The following is a 12338-nucleotide window of genomic DNA, read 5'->3' as shown; positions in this document are numbered from 1 at the left end:
TGGCTCACGACTGTGATCCCAGCACTTTGAGAGGCCGAGGCCGGGGGATCAGCCGAGGTCAGGAGTTTGAGACCAGCCTGGCCAATACAGTGAAACTTCGTCTCTACTAAAAATACAAAATTTAGCCAGGCATGGTGGTGCGTGCCTGTCATCCCAGCTGCTTGGGAGGCTGAGGCAGGAGAATCGCTTGAACCTGGGGGACGGAGGTTGCGGTGAGCTGAGATTACACCACTGCGCTCCAGTCTCGTGACAGAGCAAAACTCCGTCTCAAAAAAAAAAAAGACTGTCACCATGACCCGAAGGAGTTCCCTGTTCCCGGGAGAGGCCTCCAATCAGCACAGAACCTGGGAGGCGAGGGACCAGGGTGGAGGACACTGGTGAGCGCCGTGTCCTGGCCACCACCTGTGAGCCCTGTGCCGCTGCTGCTGGGCCCCACCCAAACCAGTGACCACCTGAAGAGAGAGACTCCACCCCTGCCAAGACCCCGTAGAGGGACTCCCCACATTCCAATAACCGCACACACCCAGGGTGGTCCTGCCGTAGACCCTGCCTCGGGAGGACAGGGCTCTGGTGATGCCCGACGTGCAGAGAGGGGTGCCTGGAAGGCTGGGGCCATGTGTGGGCCCATAGGACGAGGAGGCCCCTCGGGGGCTTGTGTTGTGGTTTTGCAGTTGTGAAATAATTGGGGGAAATGAGTTTTTATTTTTATTTTTATTTTATTTTTTTGAGACAGAGTTTTGCTCTTGTTGGCCAGGCTGGAGTGCAGTGATGGCAATCTCGGCTCACTGCAACTTCCGCCTCCCGGGTTCAAGCCATTCTGCTGCCTCAGCCCCATGAGTAGCTGGGATTACAGGCACCCACCACACGCCCAGCTAATTTTGTATTTTTAGTAGAGACAGGGTTTTTCCGTGTTGGCCAGGCTGGTCTCGAACTCCCAACTTCAGGTGATCTGCCCGCCTCAGCCTCCCTGAGTGTTGGGATGACAAGTGTGAGCCACTGTGCCCAGCTTCTTTTTAGTTTTTCATATTTATCTGGGTTTTTTTTTTTTAACAGAGTTATTGAGATTGAGTTCACAAAAACCTACAATTCACCCATTTAGAGGGTGTAACTCCATTGATTTTCACGCATTCGGAGGCACGCGGCTGTCGCCGTTCCCAATTGTACGACATTTTTATCGCCCTGAAAAGCCCACACGCTTCTGGTGGCTGTCTGTTCCCATCCCTGTCACCCCTCCCCCGGGCCCCACGAACCTTCCGTCCACCGCTACGGATCTCCCTGTTCTCTCCACCTGTGGTCGCGGTGCCCGGCTGCCCTCTCAGAGTGGACGGGAGAATTTTGGGCTCTTCCCCTGCTTGGTGCCCTCCCCTGCCTGGGGAAGCCGGCTCAGCCGTAGGCCTTCGTGTCAGCAAAGACCTCCTGGAGACCCCTCGCCTGGCCTGTGAGAAGGCCTGGGTCACCCGTGCCTGGAGGGACTCTGCTGGCGGCTGCAACAGGCCACAGCCGGGCAGTTTGCGCACAGCGGGGATTCATTCCCAGTGACCCCGGAGGATGGAGGTCCGAGGTCTGGGGAGGACCCACCTCCTGGTTCATAAACGGTGCCTTCTCTCTGGGTGCTCCAGGCTGGGAGGGAGGAGTGAGCTCTCTGGGGTTCCTTCTCTAAGGGCACAAATGCCCTGTTTACCATCCAAAGCACCCCCTCCCGATCCCATCGCACTGGGGGTCAGGGCTTCAACATGTGGATCCGGGGGACCACAAATCTTCAGACCAGAGCAGGGGTCTGAGCTGAGGGGCCTCCAGGAGTGGGGAAGGGGCTCCCTTTCTCCCATGCCCGGGGTCCCGGGGGTGTCTGTGTACCCCTCCATGACCCACCTCTTCCTGCTGTATCTGGCAGGAATGGGGTGTGGGGCTGGGGAGGAAATGGCCTGAGAGCCCCTGGGAGCTGACTCTGGACAGAAGCACCAGCTGTGTCCAAGATTTATCCACGGCATGGGAGGGAGATCAGCTCTCAAGCCTTCAGATTTTGAATTGCCACGCGGCTCCCAAAGTGACACTGGGCACTGATGGGAGGGACTGAAGTATCGGGGCAGGTCCCCCCAAGCTGAGTTCTCCCTGAGATTCTGGGGCCTGCACAGAAGGGCAGCCCAGGATGCCCACAGGGAACGCCAGCTCTGTGGGGCTGACCTCCAGCAGGCCGCGCACAGACGGTGAGTGGGGAGGGAGTGGCTCTCCGGCCATAACGTGGCCCCTCGCCTGCCTTTCTGGACACCCTTGCTCTGCCGGCTCAGCAGCCCCAGCACCCGCTTCTGAGCTCTGGGTTCAAACAGAGATTAATCAGAGCGTCATCAAGTGCACAGGCCGCCAGAGCCAAGGAGACGCAACCAACCCCACACAGCATGAGGCCGATGCAGCCCAAGACAGGGACAGGACCCCACGGCCGATTCAGGACAGACAGCAGGCTCTTTCCACTAAAGTCATTTGTCCCAGAATTTCCCGAGGGACGAGGGGCTGGTGTGGGGCCTGGAGTCTGGTAGAAACCAGGCAGGTTACAGATGGGGGCCCTGTGCTGTCCACCCCTCCCCACTGTGCTGTCCACCACCCCAGGACCCTCTGCTTCCACCAGCACCCCCCAAGAATCTCAGGCTCTGGGCATTCAGAGGCACCTTCCTGTGCCCCAGGCCAGGTGTCCAGGGTGACCAGCAGGACGTGTCACAGCCAGAAAATCCAGAGGTGCCCAGCGGACCCCTGCTTCCCAGGGAAGCTGTGGGCCCACAGAACCCCTGTAGGAAGCATGTCTGGGGTTGGGACTGTGGGGTCACATTTGCAGAACACAAAGCAGAGAATCTTGACTTAGGACATTTGAAATCCAAAAAAGAGGATTTTGTGCCAGAAAAGGAGGAGAAAGTCTGGAGTCGGCCGGAAACACTGTCTGGGGGTGGAGGGGCCTGGAGCATTGGGAGAAAGAACCGGGCCCCATGGGCACCAGAACCCCGCACCGTGCCAGCTGCTCTCAGGGCCACATGTTGTGGGACCAGGAGGACCCTGGTGGTGGGTCAGGGCGCGGGGGTTCTAGGAGGAGGGGGCTCTGGAAAGCGGAGGGAAGGAGAAGTCCGTCAGCCTGGGACTGACGCTCCAATGTCAATGGCCCTGACAGACCTGTGTGCGGTGGGGGAGGGGGTGCAGCAGAAAGGAAGCCGTCCCCTCCCAGCCCTGGGGCCCATCCCTCTTCTGCCTGGCCTGAGAGTGCCAGGACCCGGGCTCTGCAGCCAAGCCTGGCCACCCCACTCGGTGACCCCCAGCTGCTCCCTCAGTCCAGACACACACCGCAGACCCGGAGCGGTTTCCAGACTGTTTAATGGAGTCAAGTCACAAGAAGCCGTCTAGGATTTCTGGGATTCTGTTCCCACTCCCGACTCATGTCTGAGGGCCCCTCCCCTGCTCCCTGAGCCCCCTGCCGGCAGGAAAACACAGAGCCTTGAGAGGCTGAGAGGAGCAGAAGGGTCTCAGGGCAGAGACCCGCCGCGGGAGGGTGAGGCTGGGACTGGGGAGCAGCAGGGTTGTCCACAAGGAAGACGGGGCCTCCTGGATCATGCAGACCCCACTGCACCCCAGCTAGGGTCTGGGGAACGGAGGGACGTACTGGCGGATCCAGGACACGTAGCTCGTCACGCGGGCGTACACACCGGGGTAGCCACGAAGGCCGCAGAATTTGCCCCAGCTCACTACCCCCACCTGGACCCAGGTGCAGTTCCACCTGCACACCAAGGGGCCTCCAGAGTCACTCTGTGGGGAGAGAGATGCTCAGCAAAGCCCTTGCGTGCACCCACAGCGATGGGGCTGGTGGGCAGGGGCACGGAGGAGGCAGGGCGGGGCTGGGGTCCCACCTGGCAGGAGTCCCGGCCCTCACTCCCAGCACAGAGCATGTCGTCTTGGATGACTCTGTCGTCGCTGCCTGAGGACTCATTCTGGTACTGCTGCTCACATTCCCTGTTCCCCACGATGGGGACGTCCACCTCCTGCAGGTGGTAGGGTGGGGGCAGCGACTCTGTGGGGAGAACATGAAGCTGAAGCTGGACGTGGGGGGCCCTGCTTCTTCCTTAAAACAAAGACCTCACTCCACCCAATGTGGGGCCTCCCCGTCCTTCAGCAGAGAGCACAGGGGAGCCCCCACCCATGAATCCTGATCCAGTGACTCAGTTTCCCCAAGTCCACTATAGTCAGGATCTGACCACATGACATCTGAGGGTCTGGACACCAGCCCAGCACCAGGACACAGGGCTCCTCTTGGAAGCAGGGGCAAAGCCGCAGGACTCAGGACCCCGGACCAACCCTCCATCCACAGCGGAGGAGCCTGGCCTCGGCTGCCATTGGCAGAGTGGAGCTGGGAAACACCGGGTCTGGAGCGGCGGCCGAAACTGCCTGCCCAGAGCAAGTCCCTGTTCCTGATGTCCGTCACAGAAACGTCCTATCCAAAACCTGGGCTTGCAAAGGGGGTCCCAGAAGCCACAGAGCGAGGGATTTTCCGCAAGACCCAGCCCCACGTCCAGAGAGCCTCGCTGACACCCACGGTTGTACGTAATGTCACCCCAGCCGGTCACCCAGCAGGTCTTCCCCGAGGGCACGTCCAGGGAGGCAGGCGGGAGTGAGACCGGGTGGACGAGCTCAGACAGCGGCACTGGGGCGTCCAGCTTCAGCAGGGCGATGTCCGCACCGCCCTGGGCCGACAGGCTCTTGTTGTACCGGGGATGACGGACGATCTCAACCACCTTCGTCGGCTGGTCGTCCTCATAGAGCCTCAGCTGCCCGACCTGCACCCTGAACGCACAGGCCCCCAGCTCCTCCCTGGAGAGAGGAACGGGCACCTCTCAGAGCAAGGCTGGATGCTCAGGACCGGGGCTTTCCCTGAATCCCGGGAGGGGCCCCCGGCACACAGGACACCTGCCCGTCCCCACCCCCACTCCCACCCGCCGAGGGGACGGCAGGCTCCACTCACCGCTCGAGGCAGTGGGCGGCGGTCAGCACCCACTCTGGGTGGATGAGGGAGCCCCCGCAGATGTGCTCCCACAGGCCCTTCTCCATGCTGTAGAACCTCAAGCTGACCTGCCAGGGGTACCTCCTGGCCGAGACGTCGCAGCCCCCGACGATGCCCACCAGCTCACGCCCCGCGCCGGGCTCTGGGGAGGCAAGGGAGGGGCGTGAGGGGGCCGGACGAGGGTCTTCCCAGGGCTCAGGGGCACCAGGAAAGACCAGCAATCAGACGGTCCCCACGTCCCTGGCAGGGCTGGTGCTGTAAGCCCAGGGCAGGGAGGGGGTCCTGAGCAGAGGGGGCATTGGGTGGGGTGGACTCGCCTGGGTTCCTGGGCATGGAGCCCCCCAGGCAGGGGAGGGTCAGGACCAGCAGCCACAGCATCTGTGAAGAGGCCTGCAGCGGGGAGGGGGACCCCAAACACCAGCTTCTGGGGACGGAGGTTGAGCTCAGGGATTCAGCTCTGACAGGAGCAGCTCCCTCCCACACTGGCCTCCACACGCACCCTTCCGGGGCCGTCTCGCTCAGGGCCGCCTTTATCCTTCCGTCACAGGAAGTGGGTGGAGGCTGGGCAGTCCTACTTTGTGGGTTCAAGATGTGCCCAAAGAGATCTCCTCCCCCGGCCGGGCGCGGTGGCTCACGCCTCTAATCCCAGCACTTTGGGAGGCCGAGGCGGGCGGATCACGAGGTCAGGAGATCGAGACCATTCTGGCTAACACGGTGAAACCCCGTCTCTACTAAAATACAAGAAATTAGCCGGGTGTGGTGGCGGGAACCCAGGAGGCTACTCAGAAGGCTGAGGCAGGAGAATGGCGGGAACCCAGGAGGCGGAGGTTGCAGTGAGTCGAGATCGCGCCACTGCACACCAGCCTGGGCGACAGAGTGAGACTCTGTCTCAAAAAAAAAAAATCTGCTCCCTTGACTGCGGCTGTGGGGCCTGATGACCAGAGGAAGCACAGACCTCACGTTCCTCCACAGGGCAGGGGCGGGGCGGGAGGTGCAGACGGACACGGGCCGTGTGCCGCCCTCCACGGGCCTGTCCTGTCAGTGAAGGAGTTTGGAGAGGCTGACGGTGAGAGAAGAAAAGGCTCGTTCAGGGAGGTGCTGGAGCCTGTGACAGAGGGAAGCGTCTCCGAGAGCCACTGGAGGGCCTGCAGCCAGGGCCCTGAGCCCTGGCCCCGCCCTCAGGAGTCCTGCTTCTCTGGGTACCAAGTGCCCCAAGGGTCTGGACACCCCAAACCACCAAATAAAGGCTCCAGCACGGCCCCAAAGGACAGACAGTTACTAACCAGAAATAGGCTCCAGGAGGCCCAGAACCCAGGCCAAAGGAGAGGGTTGTCAGAGACCACGGGACTGGTGCGGACCCGGCCTTTCCAGGAACGTACTGTTACCTAGAACAGCCGGAATGGACCACGCCGTCCACTGTAATGCCCTGCTTGGGGCGGGAGGCCCAGGAACGTCGCCCGGGATCTCAGGTCCACTGTGCTCCAATGGACACAGCAGAGTCCTCCAAGCAGGTGGAGAGAAGGAAGGGTCAGGGCACTACGGGGGTCCCAGGGACATGACCGTCCTCTCCAGTGAATCTCCAGGGTGAGGGAAGAGGAGGACCAAGCTGTCATTTGGTGTGGTCACAGTTCAGGACCCGGGGTGGGGTCCACATCACAGCTGCCCCCACTGCAGCAATGACTCAGATACCACAGACCCTCCAGCCCAACCAGTGAAGCACCTGTCCCTGCTTCTCAGACCCTCTGGCTCCCCGTACAGCTGGATCCTCCCCGTTGGTTGATCTGGGTCACAGACAGCACCCACGTGGGGGGAGGTGGGAAGGGCACTGCCTAGGGCTGGAGAGGCCTCTCCCCTGCCGAGGCATCTAAGGTGGGACTCCATAAACCTGGAGGGAACAGGGCGCTGGCCCCAAGTGAGGACAAGCATCTGTGCCCCAACTCCATGCCTTTCCCGGCCACCCTGCATCCCACATGACTCCGGTAAAGAGCCTCTGAGGCCGGGACACGGCTCTGGATCCCTGTGCGACCAGCAGGTCACTGGTGGACTGTGGTTTCGTTGCTGTGAAAGAATCAGCAGACAACAGTGGGCGTTTCTCTGCGTCTTCCCTTCCTAACAAGCCACTGTCACCCCAGCAGCCCACGCAGTGCTGCTTGAAGATGGCTTGGGCCCGGCTTCCAGGGGGTCTGAGGGTTTGAGAACGTTTTGCTAAGTGTTGGAAGAGGCGTGTGTGTTTGAAAGAAGACAGCCCGACCTGGGAGGGAGGAAGGGAGGGAGCAGGTGTCTCCCATCCCCTTAGGAAGAGGACAGGGCCTGTGGGTTTGGCGAGGAGGGGGTCCTTGTTATGGCCTGGAGTGTGACCCCCATTCCTACATTTGTTGTTTTATTTTTGTTTTTTTGTTTTTGTTTTTTTTTTTTTTTTTGAGACGGAGTCTCGCTCTGTCGCCCGGGCTGGAGTGCAGTGGCCGGATCTCAGCTCACTGCAAGCTCCGCCTCCCGGGTTCCCGCCATTCTCCTGCCTCAGCCTCCCGAGTAGCTGGGACTACAGGCGCCCGCCACCTCGCCCGGCTAATTTTTTTTTTTTTTATTTTTTAGTAGAGACGGGGTTTCACCGTGTTAGCCAGGATGGTCTCGATCTCCTGACCTCGTGATCCACCCGTCTCGGCCTCCCAAAGTGCTGGGATTACAGGCTTGAGCCACCGCGCCCGGCCTTGTTGTTTTATTTTTGAAACAGAGTCTCGCTCTGTCACCCAGGCTGGAGTGCAGTGGTGCAATCTCGGCTCACTGGGTTGAAGCGATTCTCCTGCCTCAGCCTCCCAAGTGGCTGGGATGACAGGCGCCTGTCACCACGCCTTAATTTCTATACTTCATTTTTATTTCATGTGAGGTGCCGTAGCTCTCCTTGCTCACCAGGGGAAGGAGCTTTCAGGACCTCTCGGGTCCCCAGCACCAGGGTCGTCAGGATGATGTGACGCCCTCATGCCTGGACCCTCAGCCCAGGGTGGGTTCCTCCTGGAACCTCACTCTTGCTGCCTCAGCCGTGGCCAGCGCTCCCTTCCGCCCACAGAGTTTCAAGAAGAGGTCAGAGGACAGTAACGGCAGGTGCTGCTGCCCCATCCCTATCTCTCACTGCAGGGCCCCAGCCCAAGCCCCACCTTGCAGGGTGCAGATGCCCCCAGGCCAACCGAGGGCGGGAGCCTGCACGGGAGTCTATCCGACACAGAGCAGGACCCGTTCTCCTCCCCTCTGCCAGGCCTTCAGTGCCTGCCACTGGTCTGCAGACCTAGGTTTGGGCATGGAGGTGGGGTCACTTAGAGAACGTTGAAGGTGAAGACAGAAGCCACCTGTCTGGGGGTCTCCCAGTTTCCTCCCACACACCGACCAGTAGCCCCGATCCCCGCTTCCATCTCTTTTTTCTTTTTCTGAGACGGTCTCATTTTATTGCCCAGGCTGGAGTGCAATGGCGCAATCTTGGTTCATGGCAACGTCTGCCTCCTGGGTTCAAGCGATTCTCCTGCCTCAGCCTCCCGAGTAGCTGGGATTATAGGCACCCACCACACCCAGCTAATTTTGTATTTTCAGTAGAGACAGGGTTTCACCATGTTGGCCAGGCTGGTCTCAAACTCCCGACCTCAGGTGATCCGCCTGCCTCGGCGTTCCACAGTGCTGGGGTTACCGTGCCCGGCCTGCTTCCATCTTCCCTCCCTTACGGCTGCTCACAGAGTCACAGGCTTCCATCCAGGGAGAGGTGTAAACGCCTCAGGCCCGGGGAGCGTCTGTGCCCTGCCACGCGTTTCATCCTGACGATAGCCCACAGCAGGCAGGTTCCCGCAAGGGGACTTCGTTCAGAGTCAGAAGGACAGCCCCAGGAACACCCCAGACCCATTCTTGCCCCAACCCCTACCCACCCAGGCAGCTGCTCGTCTTTCTGGGCCTCAGACACTAAAGGGCTGACCACGGCCCTCGGGGGAAGGGTCGCCATCCCCGCCTGGTCCACCCACGTGCAGGGACGGAGGGCTACTTCTGTGCCTCCAAGGAGACCCAGACGGCCATTCTGTCACCACAGCCTTCCGTTTCTCCCCGGCGTCGGCGTGTCGGCCGTCATCTACATTGATACCAGCATGGCTGGTCTGTGCATTTTACCCCTTGCAGTGTGGATCTCGATATGGTTACACAGGGGATTCGTTCACTTCAATTGAAGAGTTTGCGGTTTTTATTTCCAGGTTCTTGCCACCACAAGCATAAACAGGAATAGCTTTGTTTTCTTATTTATTTTTTTGAGATAGAGTCTCACTCTGTTGCCCAGGCTGGAGTGCAGTGGCATGATCTTGGCTCACTGCAGCCTGCGCCTCCCAGGTTCAAGCAATTCTCTTGCCTCAGCCTCCTGAGTAGCTGAGATTACAGGCACGCGCCACCAAGCCTGGCTAATTTTTGTATTTTTAGTAGAGACGGGGTTTCACCATGTTGGCCAGGCTGGTCTTGAACTCCTGATTTCAGGTGATCCACCCGCCTCAGCCTCCCAAAGTGCTGGGATTATAGGCGTGAGGCACCGCACCCGGCAAACAGCACTACCGTTTAAAGAGTCTTCTGGGGCCTGTTTTTCCTCGGCTCACACAGGGTGGAAATGGCTCGGCCCATCCTGGATTGCAGCCAGCTTGCCCTGTGGGGAGGCTGGAGCCATTTCCATCCTGCCCTCGGCTCTGAGAGTGCCGATCTCCTGGGGTCTCCCCCGGCACCATGCTTTTTAGTTCTCTTCAAGCTGAGAAGCGCAAAGTGGCTCCTTGTGGATGTTTAAATAGCCCATTCACAGCGACCGAGAAGGGTGGTCAGTGTCCAGGTCCTTGACTCTGGCTGCTTCTGTGAACAAGTCTGTCTGCTTTACTTTTCTTTTCTTTCTTTCTTTTTTTTTTTTTTTCTTTTGAGACAAAGTCTCGCTCTGTCACCCAGGCTGGAGTGCAGTGGCACGATCTCAGTTCACTGCAGTCTCTGCTTCCTGGGTTCCAGTGATTCCCCTGCCTCAGCCTCCTGAGTAGCTGGGATCATAGGCGGCTGCCATCATGCCTGGCTAATTTTTGTACTTTTAGTAGAGACAGGGTTTCTTTTACCTGGGTAAAAGAAACAGGGTATCTTTCTGATCTTTACAGTGAGCTGAGATCGCACCACTGCACTCCAGCCTGGCAACAGAGCAAGCCTCCATCTCAAAAAATAATAATAATAAATAAATAACTTAGAACCCAGGACGTGCTATCCAAGAAAACTGCGACCCAAGGCTGAGGGCAATATAAATGCATTTTCAGGCACAGTGCATCTCGAACTTTTCATAGCGTTTAAAAGTTTATATAAAACTCTTAAATAAAAGGAAAGGCAATTACAGAAAATGTTGCAAGAGATACATTCAGCAAAGGAAATCAAATAGCGTGATAAAGTTTAATGTTATCTTTTAAAAATAGATAACACTGAAGAAAAAGAGAAAATATATCCACAATAACCCAGAATTAACAGTCTAGATGGTATCAACATGCTGGATTCAGGGGACGAAGAAAGGCCAGGGGATGTGAGAGGCTGATAAACTTCTTATCTGATTGAGGGTACACATAGCTATCTGTTTCAGAAAGGTGAGAAGGGGAAAAAAAGGAGACAAAATAACTGAATTTATAAAATAATAAGATAATAGGAACCAGTCTGAGTAAATCAATGATTCTAATAAATATGAAAGAGTGAACTTACCAGTTAAAATATTATACAAATATTAGCAAAAAAAAAAAAAAACTTTAAAAAAAGAGGAAATTTAGAAATACAAGCATGGCTGGGCACGGTGGCTCACGCCTGTCATCCCAGCACTTTGGAAGGCTGAGGCCGGAGAATCACCTGAGGTCAGGCGTTTGAGACCAGCCTAACCAACATGGAGATACCCAGTCTCTACTAAAAATAAAAAAATTAGCCGGGCATGGCGGCAGGTGCCTGTAGTCCCAGCTACTCGGGAGGTTGAGGCAGGAGAATCGCTTGAACCTGGGAGGTGGAGTTTGCAGTGAGCAGAGATCTCCCCACTGCACCCTAACCTGGGTGACAGAGTGGGACTCCATCTTAAAAAAAAAAATACAAATATTCATGATGGATATAAAAAACAAATCCAGACATATACTGTTTACAGGAGAGAGAAAAAGTTGATAGTGAAACAATGGGAAAAGATATTATAGTAGACTACTAGCTGAAAGATGGCATAATTCATTTTTAAAATACAGACGGGGTCTCACTATGTTGCCCAGGCTGGTGCTGACCTCCTGGCCTCGAGGGATCCTCCTGCCTCAGCCTCCCAAGTGCTGAGATGACAGGTGTGAGCCAGCGTGCCTGGCCCATTTTAAAAAATAGTTTTCTTAGCTAGATTTTATCAAAATGAAAAACCCTTATCAAAAAATACTCTTAAGAAAATGAAAACAAAGTTACAGACAGGGAGAAAATATTTATTAAAGATACAATGTTTGTATCCAGGAGGTGTAAAGAATTCTCAAAACTCTAGAATGAGAAAACAGAAACGCTTTTAAAAAAGATTTAGGCCGGGCGCGGTGGCTCAAGCCTGTAATCCCAGCACTTTGGGAGGCTGAGACGGGCGGATCACAAGGTCAGGAGATCGAGACCATCCTGGCTAACACAGTGAAACCCCGTCTCTACTAAAAAATACAAAAAACTAGCCGGGCGAGGTGGCGGGCGCCTGTGGTCCCAGCTACTCCGGAGGCTGAGGCAGGAGAATGGCGTAAACCCGGGAGGCGGAGCTTGCAGTGAGCTGAGATCCGACCACTGCACGCCAGCCTGGGCGACAGAGCCAGACTCAGTCTCAAAAAAAAAAAATAAAAAATAAAAAAAAAATAAAGATACAATGTTTGTATCCAGGAGGTGTAAAGAATTCTCAAAACTCTAGAATGAGAAAACAGTAACGCTTTTAAAAAAGATTTAGGCCGGGCGCGGTGGCTCAAGCCTGTAATCCCAGCACTTTGGGAGGCCGAGACGGGCGGATCATGAGGTCAGGAGATCGAGACCATCCTAACATGGGCTAACATGGTGAAACCCCATCTCCACTAAAAAATACAAAAAACTAGCCGAGTGAGGTGGCAGGCACCTGTACACCCAGCTACTCGGGAGGCTGAGGCAGGAGAATGGCGTAAACCCGGGAGGCGGAGCTTGCAGTGAGCTGAGATCCGACCACTGCACGCCAGCCTGGGCGACAGAGCGAGACTCCGTCTCAAAAAATAAATACATAGCCGGGCGCGGTGGCCCAAGCCTGTAATCCCAGCACTTTGGGAGGCCGAGACGGGCG

At 56.9% G+C, this 12338-nt stretch overlaps 1 protein-coding gene across 1 annotated transcript; it reads right to left on the bottom strand.

The window, feature by feature from the left end:
* Positions 1 to 3342: 3342 nt before the first annotated feature.
* Positions 3343 to 5529, bottom strand: LOC112614459 (mastin-like). The gene is made up of 5 exons (XM_025371014.1): positions 5347 to 5529; positions 4991 to 5171; positions 4565 to 4839; positions 3882 to 4042; positions 3343 to 3780 (listed from the first exon to the last, which is right to left on the bottom strand). Exons 1-5 carry the CDS (start codon positions 5405 to 5407, stop codon positions 3610 to 3612), a joined length of 849 nt encoding a protein of 282 aa, XP_025226799.1. The 5' UTR covers positions 5408 to 5529; the 3' UTR covers positions 3343 to 3609.
* Positions 5530 to 12338: the final 6809 nt, after the last annotated feature.

Source organism: Theropithecus gelada, chromosome 20 (genome assembly GCF_003255815.1).
Source record: "Theropithecus gelada isolate Dixy chromosome 20, Tgel_1.0, whole genome shotgun sequence".
In the NCBI taxonomy this organism is placed as follows: Eukaryota; Metazoa; Chordata; class Mammalia; order Primates; family Cercopithecidae; genus Theropithecus; species Theropithecus gelada.
Note: the sequence above shows the minus strand (reverse complement) of the source record. Positions and strands in the feature narration are given on the sequence as shown.